Raw genomic sequence first — 19,135 nt, 5'->3', positions numbered from 1 at the left:
AATCACGCAGCCCGTTCGGCGAAAAACTACTTACATGTTCTGTGTAATGTTATACATGTTTTGGAAAACGCATCAATAGCCAAAAACAAACTACATTTCCAGGAATTTCATGACCGTGGGGACCCTGAGAAATGTAACCATTACAAGATGCATCATGATGTGAACATGGACAGTTCGGCACTGATGCAGTGACATTACATAAATATCACTCGTTCCTCTGATTTATCACATTGTAGCGACAGCTACGAGGCCAATTATTACAGAGTTTACCCCCTTACGCTAATTATCTTTTCCAGTGGGAAAACTAGTGCTTAACCCATTAATACCTGGAACGCATCTGTGTCACTTTAGATTTCTTTGGCTATTCAAAAATAGCAGATCTACAAGCTCATAGCGCGGCACCGAGTGCCGCGCTACGAGCTTGCAGATCTGCTATTTTTGAAAAATCGCGAAAAAATATTTTTTATATTTTTTTCAAAAAACTTAGGATTTAGATTTTTTTTAAAGAATCGCCTCAGGTCTTAATGGGTTAAATACACACGCACACAGTCTCAGGACCGTTTGATGCTTGGTATTCCGCGTGTCTCCACGGAGATTGGAAATACTGCTTTTAAGTTTTGTGCTCCACAGACTTGGAATAACTTACAGGGTTTCTTGTTCCTCTAGGACTAGGTCATTTTGAGTCGGCCATACAGTTTCAACTCTGGTGGGTCGATTCTAATTGAACCTGTATTTTATTTATTTTATATTGTTTGTGGATTCTCCAAAGTTGTAAAAGAGGGTCTTAGCCCTCAGTGTGTTGAAATAAAATGAAATGAAAACATCAAATCGATTATAGACCAGTATCTTTTACTGTTGTAAAAGTCATAAAAAAAAGAAAAATCACCCAGTTTTTTCACACGAACATCTGGGCACATTTCTCAGCTTTACCGCACAGTCAAATCCTCTGTTAATTTAATGTGCAACGCCGATCTCGTGATCCACATGCTCACGATGGCAAACAGCAGATCTACAAGCACTCAACAGATGTAGAAGTTCACACCGCCTCGCAAAACACTGTGAGCTTATAGGTGTGCTATTTTTGGCGAGCGACACAGTTGCACGACAAGGTTCAACGGGTCCATTTGGTTACACTAATCTACTCTTGAGTTAAATTAACAATCAGGTTTTTACCGTGTACTCAGTTTCTACTCATGTTTGTTAAGTATCCTGTCTTACAGCTGCTATGTGAAAGACTTATGTTTGTATATTACAGGCAGCACACAGTTTTAATGCCACGGCAGAAGGATTTATGTTTTGTTTTTGAGGACTGAGCGTCTTTGAAGGGGAGTGATTATATGGACGATAAAGCACTTTCTAAATAACTCATAATATGTGCTGCTTGTATCAACTGATAAAAAAAAGTACCCATGTGCAGTAACATAGAAAATTATTATTCATCGGAATGCATTTTAGAGTCAAAGCATTAACTGGAGAACAGTAAATCACATGAAGTTGTGAACTTGGGAGGCCAGTGAAGATTCACACTCACACCTCGAGTGTAGTACACTACGTTGTTTGTGTGCACAGCGCACACCCAGCATTTGTCAATGATGAGAACGTGTGCTTGTGTATTTGTGTGTGAAAGAGAGAGAGAAAGAGAGTGAGCGAAGGACAGAGGACAAAAGAGACAAAGACTTCAAGACACGAACAAGCGAGCGAAAGAGAGAGAGAACGATGGGTGTGAGAGCGAGAGAACAAGAATGAGAGCAAAAGGGAGGGAGAGAGAGAGAGAGAGAGAGAGAGACTAAAGGGTGGTATGTGCTTGAACAGGAGTGTAATATTCAACATCCTGGCTCAACAAACACTGAAAACGGAGCAGCGAGGTCGCAGAGCAGAAGGAAACGAGAGAAAGAAAGGAGTGACCAATAAAACGGGAGAGCAGAGGTGACCTCGTCTTCTGCAGAGTCACTCGCTCGCTCTCTCTCTCGCACGCTCGGGAGGAAGCAGGAGAGGAGAGGAGAGGAGGGGAGGAGGAGAGGCACCTATTGACCTTTTCTTGCTTGTCCTATCACAGCGTTGACATGAATAATAAAGTTGACAGTGAGACAGTCGCTGTGAGTGTGACGAAGACTTCCACGGACGCCAGAGTCAGAACAGAAGCGCCTATGCAGCGCTAACAAGGACACTCTAATTTTGGATCAAAAACTGTCAGACATGAGTCTGTGTGCTGTAACAGCGATTCCAAACCTGTGGGACGGGGACCCACTAGTGAGCCGTGAGGATATTGCAAGCGGGTCCCCAAAGTAGCAAAACACTACGATGTTAATGATAATATAACATATACAAAAACAAATCATGTAATGTAAAGTTATTTATTTTATTTATTTATTTTTATTGTGATACCGATAAATAGTAACTTAAAATATACTAAGTTAGTTCCATTGATCCAAGCCAAAACACAATCGATCGATTATTAAAATCTTCTCAAATTGTCTCTTAAAATGCATGCAGCCCACCCATCTGAACACTTAACTCTCGGCTGCCGTGTTAACACATTCACTCCCATAGGACGACTTTGACGACTTTTTGGATTTCTTTTCTCTTTTTTTTTCCGATTTGGCCCACAGGACCAGGAGATAACGTGATCCAAAGATGTACTGCTCCATTCACTTCCTGGTTAAAGTATTTGGGAGATATTCTGTATCTCAGCTCCTGTGTGTTACTATGTATTTTTGGCGAAACATGCTATTTTCAACGAAGTATAACAAACGAATGGGAGGTCGCGATGACATTTTTTTTTCTTTCGCGGAAGCACAGTGAAAGCCCCCGTGATTAGCAACTATCAGGGGATCGATCATACTGGAGATAAATATTCTGTGACTACTTGAAAAAAAAAAGAGAAAATTTAAAAAAAATCGCTGGCAGTGGAAAACACAGTAAGAAATAAGTCTGGCAGTGAATGAGTTAAGTGGTCAGATGGAGGGGCCGCGAAAGCTTTCGAGATTTTCAAGTGGGCCCTGACTGACCCAGAAAAAGGTTTGGAACCACCGTGCTGTTAACACAGGGAGACGCTGGAGGGGTGGGAGGGGTTTGGTTGGCATACGGTCTTTTTTTTGTAAAAACGAAACCTCTTATCTCCATATTCTAACTTTGTGTTTTTTCATAAATTAACGCCCTACTTAATCATACATACAGCGTCACACAAAATAATCAAAAGTAGCAGATCTGCAAGCTTGAAACGCGGCGCGAAGCGACGCGTTTCAAGCTTGCAGATCTGCTACTTTTGCTACTTTTGAATTTGAATCCTGAAAAGTAACAGTTTTGGACATTTGAGGTTTACACCCGACAGACGTTTAGAGACAGTACAGATAAACAGGAAACAGGAGAGAGACAGAGAGTCGGGGAGCGACACGCAGCAAAATCCACCGCTGGGTTTGGGAATCGAACCCACCATGACACACCGTCAAGTCATCAAAGCCTATTTCGGTACGCAGCTTATAACCTCTTTGGCCATCGGCGCCCCCGCCCGCCTGTCTCACCTTCTTGATGTCTTCGATACACTTGATGATGTAGCCGCGCTTGACGGTCTCTTTGACGGCGTAGGCGTCGCTCAGGATGCCCAGGTGCTCCTCCAACGCCTGCTGGACCAGACTGGTCGGCAGCGTGGGGAGGTGAGCCAGCTCCCAAAGCACCTCCAGCACCTACAGGTTGTGGACACACACACACGCGCGCACACACACACACACACACACACACACACACACACACACACACACACACACACACACACACACACACACACACACACACACACACACACACACACACACACACACACACACACACACACACACACACACACACACACACACACACACACACACACACACACACAATGAGACTCAAGGTTATGGTTACATAACTAATGCTTGCAAATTCTTCTTCTGCTATCTCACGATTCAATTCCGATTTTTTCAAAACAAAATATTCCCGATTCAAAACGATACTCGATTCAAAACGATTCTCGATTCAAAACATATGATTTCAGGATCTACTCCAGTCTGCTGGCATGAGAGCAGAGTACATATCCGTAGATTTTATAATTGTAAAGGTAAACTAAAACACACAAAGGTAAATCCAAGATCCCACCCCCCAAAAATTGAGAAAAATAATGAATCCATTCTGAATCGTGATTCGTATCGATTTTTTAGAACATTAGAATCGCGATTCGTATCGATTTTTTCTGACACCTCTACTTGCAAACCACAGATTCTACATTTACCCTGAGAGTCGAGAAAGTTGTATGATGTACGTTGTTCTGAATAGGAGGATCTTCTAACTGCTAATTGTAAAGACAGACAGACAAACAGAGTGAGACAGACAAACAGACAGACAGACAGACAGACAGACAGACAGACAGACAGACAGACAGAGAGACAGACAGAGAGAGAGAGAGAGGGAGACAGACCTTTCCTGTCGTAGCTTCCGAACGAGCCTCTCTGCCAATTCTTCCAATCAGGCTGAGTAGCTTCTGCCTCACACGGTCACTCTCCACCTCCCAACTCTGGAAAACATACCAAAAGAAACTGCAATTTGAATAATTGATTGACATTAATCGACCTTCCCTCATCAAAACAACAAAGAACGGAACATTTTAAATGGGTTTAAGGATCATAAAATGATCATAGTGTAAAATTATTCTAATGTGTGTTTTTTTATAAAGTGTGGAGGCTTGTCTTTGTTCTGTCATAATTAAAATGGATCTCTTTGACTGGAACAAACATGTGACTCTTATTGAAAATATCAAGATGCTTGGTTTCAGATAGTGGGCTGGGGAGCATTTACCAATGTCTTGTACTTTCATAGCATATTTTACTGCCTATTAAATAGATAAATAATTAAATAAATAATAATAAGCAGTAGATGCAGCCCCAAAACACAAATACAATTGTCTGCATTGTTCCAATGCAGACAAGCAGGCAGTAGTGCTGCTGACCTTCTGAATGAGCACAAAGAGATGGCTGAGCTGATCAAAGTTGAACTTCACAGCAGCTGCCGCGATGATCGTGTGGATGTTCTCTATCACCGTTGACGACTGGCCTGCCTGAGAGGTGCACGCACACACACACACACACACACACATGTACTCAATAAAACAGGTCAACACTTCTCTACCCCACGAATGAGTTTGCATGTGTGGAGGGCAGGCACCAATGGGAACGCGCATGCACTAATGCAGTGGTTCCCAAACTGGGGGTCCCCAAGTTATTTTGGGGGGTCCCCAGATAGCTTAATGTGCAACATTGTTTTCTGACTCAACAGTAAACAAACCAACATACAGTATAAGTGTATACAGGGCATACATAAGAAAGACGCCAATATTGTGAAAATAGCCTAACGTTGTGAGCTTGTAGTTTGGCTATTTTCACAATATTTATCAGTGGAACCGAGTCAAACTAAATGTAATGCCTACAATTTCAATAGCTTGTCGGGGTGGGGGGGTCCCCAGTTCAAATGTGATTATTTTGGAGGGGTCGCGGCCTGAAAAGCTTGGGAACCCATGCACTAACGTACGCAGACATTCCCGCACACATCAAATGTGAACGTCGTACTGCTACAGTAAGGCACGGTGAACAGCGTTTACCTGTATTTTCCAGATCTTGGAGAGCTCGTCCAGAGACAGCTTACTGCCCAGCAGCTCAATGATTCCCTTTATTCTCTCACAGTATTGGGCCTGGTCAATGTTACCTATAAAAAACACCACAGAGTACAATGAGGTTTTCTCTCCATTAGTTTCATGATGACTTAAGCAGGAGATGAAGGGATGGTGAATAAGAAGTTGGAGCCAATGGGTAATGAGAGGTAGAAATCTGGATTAGTCGAGTCCGACCGATGCCAGATTTTTGGTTGGATTTTGGATCCTAGCCCACCGATTACCAATGTTTTGACCGATATTTTATCAAAAAGCGTGAAATCAATTCTGATCAACTTGAAAGACGTTTTTTTCAAAAATAGAAAATTCTATCTACGAGCTCACAACTCGTCACGGCGCGTTGTAACTTGTAGATCGGCTATTCTTTGAAAATTGCTGAAAACGTTTGAAAATTTCGCCCCGTAATGACATGCCCGAAATAGGGTCATCAGATTTGATGTGGTTAAAAATCAGGACACGCCGGCTGTATGATTGCAGATACCGAATCGTCAAAAAAAAAAAAGGTCAAACAATCATCAAATGGCTCGAAATCAAGGAAGTGAAAGAACGTGAGAGGAAGCAGGTGTGAAGAGGAGCCTGCAGCTGTTGTATCAACCACTTAAACCTCAGCATCCGTATTCTTCCACCACTGCAACGTTCGCAGAAAATAGCCGATCGACAGTCCCGCGTTGTGAGCTTGTCGATCAGCTATTTTCAGCAATAAGATATTTCATGTAGGGTGAAAACAAACGTTTTTGGACTCCGCTCAACAACGTATGGGGTTTACTGTAAGTGGTGAAGAGGAGAGGGAAGCGAGATGGTGTTCTGTTCTGAGGTGACCTGACGACTACATACCCTCCAGTGCTATTGACAGGACTGAGTTCTCCACCAGCCAGTCCAAAAGCTTGTCTGTGTCAATGGCGTTCTTCACCGTCTTAGACACTGTGCTCTCCTCTATGAGCTTGGTCACCTACCACACGCACACACACACACACACACACAGAAATATAGACAGTCAGAGGAGGTGATAAATTCTTGCTCTCCAGAGATCTAATAAACCCATATAAAATTCCATTAACCTTCACCGTACAACTAATAGAAAAAACAGCCAATCTACAAACTCTCAACGCATCACGGTGCAAGTCGTGCGACGCGATACGAGCTTAGTAGATCAGCTATTTTCGCTATTTTATAACATTTAAAAATAATAACAAATTTAAACTCTTATCTATAATAACATGCCCGAAATAGGGGACACAAGGTTGACAGTGGTCAAAGACGAAGTTAAATGGTATTTTGAGAGCATTTCATCTCCGTGTCATGAATCATGATGCATTTCCTGGTGAAACGGGAACTGGCAGTGTCTCAGCTGATCAACAAACTCCCCATTGCAGTTAGAACTGTAGACTCACTCCCAATTTTCCATCGTAATCTGAAGACTCACCTCTTCAGAGATCTAGTTATGACGACCAGACTTAGCTTGGTCATTTGTTCTCATGTTATTGTTACTTAGGCCTTTTTCTTGACCACAAGGTTAAAATGTAATTTAGACTTAGATTAGCCTGTTATTTAGACAGATGTTGGTTCATTCATCCTATAGTTTCAATGTACAGATTATTATTTTGATAGCATATTGTTAAGACCAGTGCTAGGTTCTGTGTTTACCTGTGATCCTAATTTACGGAGGCACTACGGAGGCACTACACACTACACTTTACTCTCTCTGCATTTGATGTGTTTACCTTGCTTATTGTAAGTCACTCTGGATAAGAGCATCTGCTAAATGCCTAAATTGTAAATTGTAATCACATTGTAAATTGTAATCACAGGCAGCTATGCACCCAGCTTTACAACCTAACACCATCTTTTATCCGGCTTTAAAGGTATCATGACATTCATTTTCACTTTTTTTATTTTCAATGTTTTATTTGGGGTTTTATGACCTCAATTACACCCAAAAAACCTGAACTTAGAACATTCAGTGGATTTTCTGTGGTCTGGGGTTTTCTGAATAATTAGGCTGAAAAGTAATCTGAGCTTGGCCCTTCGACAGTGAGGTCACAGTCGATTAATCCCGCCCACTCTCCTCCTCGCCCCTCCCCTCCCCTATCCTTTCCTTTGGGGGGGGCGGAGCAGAGGCGATGATTGACAGGCAAAATCCCTCACCAGCGACACCCGCAGGCAAAGATTTCTTTTTTCATTGCAGTTGAAAAGGCTTTAGAAATGTGAGACAAAAACACCTGCCATGGATCACTGGAATGGAATTTTCACTTAAAACTTTTTGTACACTTTTGAAGGACCAGGACAAAGACTTTGAATGTGGTGTAAAAGTGAATGTCATTAAACCTTTAAGCACTGATTCAGCACAATGCTGAGTACCATGACCCACCTGGATGGCACATCAGTCCACAGAGTAACAACATATCATTAACAAGGCAGTGCTCAATCAATCAGTCTGTTGCTGCATTGCCTATTTCTCAACTCAGATGTATTCAGAAACATATGTTTGTGCACTGTTTAACTTGTTTAACTTTATTATAGATTGCAATGTTTGTTGACATTCAACAGAGTAACACTGACTTTTTGTGTCTAGCATACTGAATCATAGTTCTGTATGAAAGACTGACTGACAGATGCTTCTCGTGATATTATTGACTAAAACTCGGTTAGTAATGTAATCACACATGATGTTTTTGTTTGACAAGAAGTAATTAAGATTGGACTTTTGACATTTTCCCGATGATTTGGCATCTATTGCTATGTCCCAATTATGACCAAGGATGTGCTTTAGAGGGGGGAAAAACATAACAGCTGGTCAGGTCTCTTAACTTTTCACCGTCCAGTTTGAACCTATAACCCCGCAAGTTCCACAACCATAGCAAACGCTGACCTCTTTGAGGGAGTTCATCTTGGTGGAGAAGTGCGGGGTTTTGAGCATGCGTAGCAGGGTGTCCAGCCTCAGGTCGTCCACCACGGTGACCAGCTCCCTCTGGAACCTCATGCAGAGCAGCTTGATGGCCGACAGCATGTCTGGGATGCTCACCAGACGCTACCGGGGGAGGACGACAACAATGGGAAATGCTATTGGATGCATGTTTTTTTTTGCTTCATTTAGATAGTAGATAGTAGAGAGACGGATAGTAGAGAGACAGTAAATTGAGGGCAGAAAGGGGGTTAGGACATTCAACTAACAAGGTCTCCAGTCGGTATCAAACCGAGGACATTGTGATTATGTGTTGCGGCATGCTCAGACATACAGTATATAGTTGCTGTCGGGCAGAAACCTAAACGCCAGTGTTGATTTCGTCGACTAAAACTATGACGAAAAATGTTCGTCGACTACCTTTTTTCACTGACGAAAAACAAAATAAAAACTAAGCTATGATGACTAAAATGTTATGGTTGGTTGCACTAGGGTGTGCATGCTAAAAATAGCAGATCTACAAGCTCACAACGGGTCGCGCTGCGACGCGTTGTGAGCTTGCAGATCGGCTATTTTCAGCATGCAACCGAGAGTAAAATCAGCCATTACGACGCCATCAAGGCACCGCCAACATACATTTTAGTCGACTAAATCAACTGTAGATTTAGTCGACTAAAACAGTATGATATTTAGTCGACTGAAACTAGACAAAAACGAAAACATTTCAGATGACTAAAATATTTATTTTTATAAATTATATAAAATATATTATTTATTTATTCAAAAGACTATAACTAAAATTTGCTGTCAAAATCATTACTACCTAACGCCCTACTTGATCATGCTACAGCGTCACACAAAAGTATCAAAAGTAGCTGAACCGCAAGCTCGAAACGCGGCTCGAAACGCGGCTCGAAACGCGGCTCGAAACGCGGCTCGAAGCGACGCGTTTCGAGCTTGTAGATCTGCTACTTTTGAATTTGAACCTCTAGAGACCAGTGATTAAAAACCCTGGATCTCAAGAAGCCTGGTTTTCCAGCTGTTTAGTCAGGGACTAGTTAGGCCCAGTAGGATGGAAAACCAGCAGTAACAGAGGTCTCTAGGACAGGAGTTGGGAACCACTGATTTAGACAATGTGTGGTACAAATGAAAGACTTTGTCTATTTGTCAAGGCTATAAAACTCCTGCCTTTGCAAATAACATTCTTTAATGAGAATATAACAACGTTTCAGTCTTAGACCTTCATCAGGCTATCTTTAAGATAAAGTTATGTTTTGTGCCCATGTTTGGTCCTCTCCTACGCACCTGTTGCTTTTGTAGGTGTGCAAAAGACTTGTTTTTGAAGGCTATATCTTAGTTAATACATACTTGTTAAGACAAGCTTCAGTGTGAGATCACCTGTATGTATCCTATGAACATTTATGAATAGTTTTTGCTTCGTGGTTCACATCAGCAATTAATTTTAATTATGGTTAATGCCAGTGGAGGTGACACCAATGTAGCGACACCAATGGAGCCACACAGTGACACAATAGGGATAATTTACACATTGTTACAGAAGTGTCACTTGCTAAAAGCAATTCATAGAATTCAACTCATAAGGTGTTGTAACGACATTTCAGCGTATGCCATTTTTGTCTTAAAGTGTTTGTTGCAGCAGAGAAAAGGTAACTGGAGGAAAACAAACTAAATCAAGGAACCTTACCTTGTCTTTGAGGTCCTTCTCCTCCAGGTTTTGAACATAGGTGATCATCTTATGAATGACTGGGTCCAGCATGGGCTGGGGAGAAGACAGTCAAACATACGTGTCATTACCTTGTCTGCAGGTGTATGCGTTATAGGTCTCGGACACATTTTTATGGGTTGTGAGTAAATATCACTTTTTTAAATTGTATTATTAATATTATTATTATTTCAAAATATTTTGAAGATTTACAAAAAAATTAATAAAATAAACAAATTAATGAATAAATTAAAGAAAACAAAGAAATTCCATCAATTAGAAAAAAAAACATTTAAGAAGTGGAAAATATCAGATCTACAAGCTCACACTGTGAGCTTGTAGATCTGATATTTTCACTAGTTTGGGTAACGGGGAGACAAAAAAGATCTCTTTTGGGATAGAGGACATAGAGGGTGGCTCACGTGCACGAGGCTGGAGTTGAGGTATTCTGCACACACACCGAGCGGCTGGACCAGGGCCGATACGCACTGCACGAAGAGACAGAGACAACACATAAGTGACACACCGCAGACTATACATAGTTACAGATCACAATCCATTAATAATTCATATTTATGATGAACAACTTATGCCCCATTATACTGTGTATACTTTGAAACATTTTCAGAAACAGACGATCTAACAGTACAAGCTCATAGGGTGAAACGTTGCGAGTGTGTAGACCAGCTTAAAAAAAATAGCTGACCAACAAGCTCAGCTAAATGGGAAATGTTTGCCTGTAATGATATGCCCAAAATAGGGATGCAGGTTGAAAGTGATACATTTATACTGAATAATTATCAATTATAATAACTAATATACTAACATATAATAACTAATAATATTAACCCTTTAAGACCTGGATGGAACGCATCAGTGTCACTTCTTGATTTGAGCTAAAAAGCATTATTTCATACTTTGGCTATTCAAAAATAGCAGATCTACAAGCTCATAGCTGCGAGCTTGTAGATCTGCTATTTTCGAAAAATCGTGAAAATGTGTGCAAATCTTTGAATATTGTTTTAAAGCGAACATTTTTAACTACGATCTTTGCTTCTGGGGGGTCCCTGGAACAACATATTTTGAGATGGGGGTCCGTGGCCAAATACATATAAGTTTGTGGGTCCTTGACATGAAAAAGTTTGAGCACCCCTGATATAGAAACATACGTTTTTCAGAAAACTGTTGGGATTCAGAAGACATTTGTAGAATCGGCTTCAGGTCTTAATGGGTTAAACAGCATTTGTTATTCGTCTATGTCTTTCCGTGTGTTTGTGGAGGCTTCTGGAAGTGGAACGATGCTACCATGTGTCTCTATATGTGTACCTATCCTCCCAAATAAGTCTTTATACCAGAGGTCAAGTTGTAACTAAATTAATACAGCATTTCACGTGTGTGTGCGCGCGAGTCTGTCTGTGCGTGCGTCCGTGCGCGCACGCACGCACATGTGTGGGTGACTTTCCAACAGCGGAACCCAGCTGTCATTTGTCATTCAGTGCCAAATCAGAGGAGTGTGCTGAATGGCTCCTGTGTTTCTCATTTTGGTTCCCCCTGCACTCTGCTCTAGTCTGCAACGCCTCTGCTCATCTCCTTTCCCCCCCCTATAGCCCATTAAGACCTGAGGCGATTCTTTAAAAAAATCTAAATCCTAACAGTTTTTTGAAAAAAATATATATGTATTTCTTTTTTGGACAATTTTTCAAAAATAGCAGATCTACAAGCTCATAGCGCGGCACTCGGTGCCGCGCTATGAGCTTGTATATCTGCTATTTTTGAATAGCCAAAGAAATCTAAAGTGACACAGATGCGTTCCAGGTCGCAATGGGCTAGTCTCCTTCTCCTCTCTCTCTCTCTCCCTGCTCTATCTCCTTCACTCGGCCAGTTCCCTCTCGGGTCTTGACTTCCTGCATATTGCAAACAAATGAGTCAACCCCTTGGGAGCCAGTAGAAAGAGGGCTGCAAAACTCCCTTTATCTTTTCTCTTTCTCTCCGTCTCATGTGTTTAGAGTGTGTCAGGGAGCCGACAGCTTACACACTCAGCCAGGCTCTCTTTGCCACTGGAGAGTGTAACAGGAGAGTCCAGTCCACAATCGGCCTCTATTGAGCGTGTCAGCCCTATTAACATGCTAATGGGTGGCGTGTGTGTGTGTGTGTGTGTAAGAACAGCATATGTGTGTGTCTCTGTGTGTGTGTGTGTGTGTGTGTGTGTGTGTGTGTGTGTGTGTGTGTGTGTGTGTGTGTGTGTGTGTGTGTGTGTGTGTGTGTGTGTGTCAATGACTATGCTACTCCGCTGTGGTTCCGGCCAGGCGGGCCAAAGGGAAGCTTCAGCACAAGGAAGCCTCAGACTTCAACACACACAACAGAGCAGTTCAACCACTGCAAAGCGGAGTCGTTGTTAGCGAGTCAGACAGACAGAGAGATAGAGTGTGACAGAGAGAATGAGAGAGAGTGTGAGAAAAAGAGAGAGAGTGAGAGAGAAGATAATATACAAAGTCAATGCAAAAGACACAAATTGACGCGACGGCGCGAATGAGACGAACCGGGGCGACGCGTATGCCTGAAATTCGCCTTCCTCGTCTTTGCTCAAGTCGAAAATATCCCAACTTGAGCGAAGTTGTCTTGGCGACTGAAGCGTCACGAAAAAATATCTTCGACCTCCTGTGTGAATGAATGCACCAAGAGAGAGGGAAGGAAGAACAGAGAGCGCGAGATAGAGAGAGTATGCGCGCGTGTGTGTGTGTGTGTGCGTGCGTATCAATGAGTCAACGCTGACAGAGAGTCACCAGCCTTCAGTGTGTCGCTGGTCCAGGCGTGAGCCGGATGACCTCGGACCTGAATATCGTTGCCGTCGGGCGGAAATCTCATATCTCCACATTTTAACTTTTGGTGTTTCTTCGTAAATTGACGCCCTGCTTCGTTAATCTACAGTGTCACACAAAAGCATCAAAAGTAGCAGATCTAGATCTGCTACTTTTGAATTTGAATCCTGAAAAGCAACAGTTTTTGACATATGAGGTTTTCACCCAAACAGAGGAGATAAAGTCTCTGTCATTTCTACGTTCAGCTCCTCTTCATTCCTTCCTCGGGGCAGAACAAATGTCTTCACCGTCTCTAGAGTTCCGAGGACGGTTTGTGAGAAAGAAGGGAGAGGAGGAGGAGGAGGAGAAGGAGGAGGACATCCTTACCGCAATCTCTATTTCATCCTGGTTGAGTTTGGTCTGGATGGCAGTGAAGCCTCCCATCTCCCCGAACTTCACAGCGAACCAGGACCAAAGGAGGAGGGGAGGGGAGAGAGAGAGAGAGAGAGAGAGAGAGAGAGACATAGAATCAGGACCCCTGCAGAAGAATTTAAGTATTTCTGGTGTAGAGTGTGTGTGTGTGTGTGTGTGTGTGTGTACAATACTCACTCGATTAACCAGGTCAACCAGCCAACCATGGGGCTCCTGCAACAAACAAATGAGTTCAGTGTATTTATCCGTCCATGGGACTGTGTACCGTCATTGCACTTCACACACACACACACACACACACACACACACACACACACACACACACCGTCAAACACAAACACAGCAAAAATGTAAACGGCCCAACACGCACACACAGAAAAAAGATATTAATAATAATGAAATAATAATAAAATCCTCAGTGTTCATTTATCAATTTGTAACTCAAGAGTATGTACAACCAATACAGGTACATTTGGTTACATTCTGTTGCTCACAGCGCGTCACTTCGTGCCATGCTGCGAGCTTGTACATTTGCATATTTTCCAAAAAAAATTAACACATCTTGAAAAGTGTTTGAAAAATGGCACGAAAAAAAGTTTGAGAACTACTGATTTAGAAGCCGTTTTGCAGACTCGGCCTCAGGTCTTAATGGGTTAAATAGCAAAAATAGCGACAGGCACAGCTCTCTCTCACCATAGTCAGTACGCCCATCAGGTTGACAGGTGGGTCCTATAATAATGAAATAATAATCATAAAATCCTCAAGTGTTCATTTTATCCATTTGTAACTCAAAGAGTATGAACAACCCTTACAGCAGGTCCATCCGGTTTACATTTGTTCACTCTCAAGAGTTAAAATTAACACTGCACACACACACACACACCCGCCATGAACCAAGACACACAACTTAAAATATAAACCAACACACACAGACACACACACACACACACACACACACACACACACAGACAGACAAGACACACCAGTGTTGATTTTGACAGCAAATTTTGATGTAGTTTTAGTCATAGTCTTTTGAGTCAAATTCCATTTAGTTTTAGTCATATTTTAGTCACCTGAAATGTTTTACTGTTAGTCTAGTTTTAGTCGACTAAATATCATAACATTATGGTCGACTAAATCTACAGTTGATTTAGTCGACTAAAATGTATGTTGGCGGTGCCTTGATGGCGTCATAATGGCTGATTTTACACTTGGTTGCATGCTGAAAATAGCCGATCTACAAGCTCACAACGCGCGTTGTGAGCTTGTAGATCGGCTATTTTCAGAGCGCAACACCCGAGCTCAACCAAACATAAAACGACTTGTCTCTTAGTTCTACTGGATCTCTTCTCCACTAGTCACTCCCTAACATTTTAATCTAGTTTTTATTCGTTGACGAAAATGGCAATACATTTAGTCTTTAGTTTTAGTCATCATAGCTTAGTTTTGATTTAGTGTTGATTTAGTTTTCGGCAGTAAAAAAAAAAAAGAAAAGTAGTTCGTCATAGTTTTAGTCGACAAAATCAACACTGAGACACACACACACACATAATACAGATGGACGCACGCACACACACACACACACGCATGGAGTGGTCTTAGATTTCCTGACAGCTGCTGTGTCAGTCACACATCCTGCACAGTCCCCGCGGTTCCATTACGCAACTCTGGAGGCGAGGAACCCATTTGGCTGACCTCTGACCTGGCTACAGGCCACAGACAAGGGAAATGTGTGTACACAAACTTTCGTTTCCTGGAACTACCACCCCCCCCCGTACGCGCCAACACATGTACCAAACACTGGCCCACTGACATGCACACACACACACATTTTTATTTTTTTATTTTTTACAGTGATTCTCAACCTGTGGGCCGGGGACCACTGGTGGGCCGTGAGGGTATTGCAGGTGGGCCCCCAAATAATAACGATAATACAACATTATTAACAAAAAAATGTAAACAAATGACATGGCATGTTTTCCCCCTATAAAACCTTTAAAAATAGCTTTCATTGTGATACCAATAAAATACCGTGTTAGTTCAACAGATCCAAGTCAGAGCATAATGGATCATTAAAATAAAACATGCTGGCCCAGACGGCTGGCGTAGCCGTCCGGTCACCTAGGGCTGCAAAATGCAGCCTGATGACATGTCTCGGGGTTCAAATCCCGATCCCGACGACCGTTGCTGCGTGTCAATCCCCATCTCTCTCTCTCTCGCCCCAGTTCCTATCAGTCTACTAAATCAATAAAAGGCAGAAAACCCACTGTTGAGAACCACCGTCTTTTTTTTAGAAGTAAGACTAAAACAAAGGGTGTCTTACTTTCTGATAGGTGTTGCTCGGGGAGACGGCGAACATGTTGGCCTCCTCTCCGAACACCTCGGCCCAGTTCCTCTGGCAGTTCTTCATCCGGTTCTTAAAATGGTACTCGTTGTCGGGGTTGAAGGCCTGGACAACCACCACAACAAACAAACAAACAAACAAAGTAATCAATCTAAACGATGATGTCGAAACAACATTCAAGGCATATTCATTTCATTGCGTGTGTTCAGAGTCACAAGAGAAAGCGTATAAACACTCTTGACGTATATAATGTGTTGTAATCGAGCCGTGTTTCATAATGTGTTTGTGACGGACATAAACAAATACCGAGAGTTATGAGAGGGAGAGAGAGTGAGTCTAAGAAAGAGAGGGAGACTAAGAGAGAGAGAGTGAGACGGGGTAGAGAGTGAGAGTAAGCAAAAGAGACAAAAGCTTGATTATACTCCGTCGTGCAATGGTGTTGCGCGCCGAAAATAGCAGACGTACAGATACGATACGATAATACTTTATTGTCAGTTCACACTGAAATGTGTCTTGCGACCCAGCAGCCATGTATGCGACACATAAACAGTACACACACATTTGACATGACACAAAACAAGACCAGGAGACCTGGTTCTGCCAGACCCAGAATAAATTCCTTTTCCTTTTATGCCCCATGTATGGACGAAAGGGGGACGAAATTGGCTGACTCTATTCAGCACTGTGATTGGCTAGCGAGACACATGATGACATTAATAACCTATAAATAGGATTATGCACTTTTTTTAAGTGAGCTCCATCACTATGGGGGACGAAACTTGAACCCTCTTTTATGCCCATGTATGGACGAAATAGGGACAAAGCCTCATGTAGGCCGACCCCTTGGGTCTGGCAAAAACGAAAACCAAAAATACATACATAAAGACATATAAAAGATGCGAGCAATGTCCACCACTCAGCCTACCCCTGGCCTAAAACTCCTGATTAAGCCTCAATGTCATCTGATGGACAAAGGACCTCTTCAGTTTGACCTCATTGTATGTTGGAACGGCATATCTCCTTCCTGAAGGCAGCAACCTATATTAGGGCATTCACAACTAATGATTTGTGTGAGTCGACTGTTTTGACCAATTAGTAGTCGACTAGTCGACTAGTCGAAATTAACATTAAAAAGATTTTTAAAAAAAGTTTCTTTTTTTTTTCTTTTTTTTTTTAGGGGGGCATTGTTTTAATGCCATCCTACTACTATATTAATATTATTATTATCCTCCTGCCCTTATTTTTATGGCGTTTTAAGGGAAGCGTTTCTGGCACAGCAGCACAGCACCACAGCAGCGTCTCCAAGGATCCCCATTGCCCAATAATAGGCTTTTATTGGGCATACTTTTGACCCCCTTTTGATAAAAAATAAAGTCAGGAGGATAATAATAATAGTAAGACGGGCCATTACTATGGCATTAAAACAAATTAAAAAAAAATAGTGGTTATACTAGTCGACTAGTCGACTAGTTGGTGAAAGCCCTAACCTATATTCTCTATACAAAACATGGCTAGTGTTTCAAGTGATATTCCTTGCCAACCTTAACATACTGTTATTATACGTAGATGTATAGAGCCTCTGAAGTGGTTGTCCAACAATCTTTGAACAAATGTTCGGTAGAAGCTCACGACGTGTCCCGATCGCGACGGATTGTGCCTTGAGTGTGGCTATTTTCGGAGTGGGACACCGTCATACGACAGACTGTAACATAAACCATTGAAACTGGAAAAGCGTCCATGTCATTTTAGATGGTAGCGTTGGCTATTCAATTATAACAGATATACAAGCTCACAAGCGCGTCACTTCGTGCCACGCTGCGAGCTTGTACATCTGCTATTTTTGAAAAAGAATTTTAAGTGTTGAATCATTTTGAAGTTGTTTAACACAAATCTTCTCTTCTGGGGGTCCCTGGCACGAAAACATTTTCAGATGGGGGGGGGTCCGCGGCCAAATACATATCCTTTTGGGGGTCGTTGGCACGGAAGAACTAAACATTTAGAAGGCATTTGTAGAATCGGCCTCGGGTCGTAACGACGCGTTAAGCAAAATGGCCGACAGGCACAGCTCACTCTCTCACCATAGTCAGTACGCCCATCAGGTTGACGGGCGTGGGGTCCTGTTTGACCCGCTCTGCCACCAGCTCCACCAGCAACATCAGCATGTTGTAGATGCCCTCGTGGATCTCTGTCCCCCATTTGTGGACAGCGCTGCTGGTCAGCAGCTATTGCCCCGAGAGATGTGGAAGAGAGGAGACAAGGCATGAGAGAGAAAATCAATGGGAATACAGCAAGACTGAGCGAATGGACCCAGTGACTCACATTAACCCATTAAGACCTGAGGTGATTCTTTAAAAAAAAATCTAAATCCTAACAGTTTTTTGAAAAAAATCTGGAAAATATTTTTTCACGATTTTTCAAAAATAGCAGATCTACAAGCTTGTAGCGCGGCACTCGGTGCCGCGCTATGAGCTTGTATATCTGCTATTTTTGAATAGCCAAAGAAATCTAAAGTGACACAGATGCGTTCCAGGTATTAATGGGTTAAAAGGCCCTCGCACATAAGTCCGATTTTGACCTCTTGCACACCTACTCCGAAATTGACGTCCGACGAGCGGCTGTTTTGTTTTTTCCGATACATTAAAAACCGATTACCCCAATAAAAAAGTCATCGGACTCTGTGTGCAAGGGCCTTAAATGCAGGTCTTTAATAAATGTTTAACAACGTAATTTAGATCTTCGTCTCGCAGTTACAAGCTATGTGCAGCAGCCTGCCAAGGACCAAGAAATCTGTGTAAATTCATCTAAATGCCAAGGCCGCAACAAACAATTATTTTCATAATCATCTATAAATCTTTAAATGATGTCAGCAGTCAGAAATATACGTTTTCCGTTTTAAAACACAAAACAAAGATCAGCATTAACATTTTGCAAGTTAAGTTGTACAAGGCACACATTAGAATAATTTTACAACAATACATCCGTTTGGGAACACAGTTTCTCCGTGAAATACAACAACAACGGAGTGGATAAGACGAACGCAGCACGTTAGCATTGGTCAGTAGCAGTGTTGATTTCGTCGACTAAAACTATGACGAAAAATGTTCGTCGACTACCGTTTTTCACTGACTAAAACTAAATAAAAACTAAGCTGTGATGACTAAAACTAAGACTAAATATATTGACAATTTCATCAACAAATAAAAACAAGACTAAAATGTTAGTGAGGGACTTAGTGGAGAAG

General features: G+C 42.1%; 1 protein-coding gene across 10 annotated transcripts in view; it reads right to left on the bottom strand.

Moving 5' to 3' along the window:
* Positions 1-19,135, bottom strand: part of usp24 (ubiquitin specific peptidase 24) — a 96,800-nt gene that overhangs the window by 63,872 nt on the left and 13,793 nt on the right. For 6 of the 10 annotated variants that reach the window (XM_080431445.1, XM_080431448.1, XM_080431449.1 and 3 more), the window contains exons 4-16: positions 17,973-18,116; positions 15,874-15,999; positions 14,244-14,279; positions 13,728-13,763; positions 13,506-13,571; positions 10,743-10,808; positions 10,303-10,377; positions 8,565-8,723; positions 6,530-6,644; positions 5,627-5,730; positions 4,979-5,086; positions 4,451-4,546; positions 3,522-3,683 (exon numbers count right to left, since the gene is read on the bottom strand). In XM_080431445.1, the coding sequence (XP_080287571.1) occupies positions 3,522-3,683; positions 4,451-4,546; positions 4,979-5,086; positions 5,627-5,730; positions 6,530-6,644; positions 8,565-8,723; positions 10,303-10,377; positions 10,743-10,808; positions 13,506-13,571; positions 13,728-13,763; positions 14,244-14,279; positions 15,874-15,999; positions 17,973-18,116 (1,293 nt within the window). The remainder of the gene's footprint in view (positions 1-3,521; positions 3,684-4,450; positions 4,547-4,978; positions 5,087-5,626; positions 5,731-6,529; positions 6,645-8,564; positions 8,724-10,302; positions 10,378-10,742; positions 10,809-13,505; positions 13,572-13,727; positions 13,764-14,243; positions 14,280-15,873; positions 16,000-17,972; positions 18,117-19,135) is intronic. The other 4 variants (XM_080431451.1, XM_080431452.1, XM_080431454.1 and 1 more) reach the window with 1 other exon arrangement.

Source organism: Gymnoscopelus braueri, assembly GCF_963280865.1.
Source record: "Gymnoscopelus braueri genome assembly, chromosome: 6".
NCBI classification, from domain to species: Eukaryota; Metazoa; Chordata; class Actinopteri; order Myctophiformes; family Myctophidae; genus Gymnoscopelus; species Gymnoscopelus braueri.
This window is presented reverse-complemented; position numbering and strand designations above follow the sequence as displayed.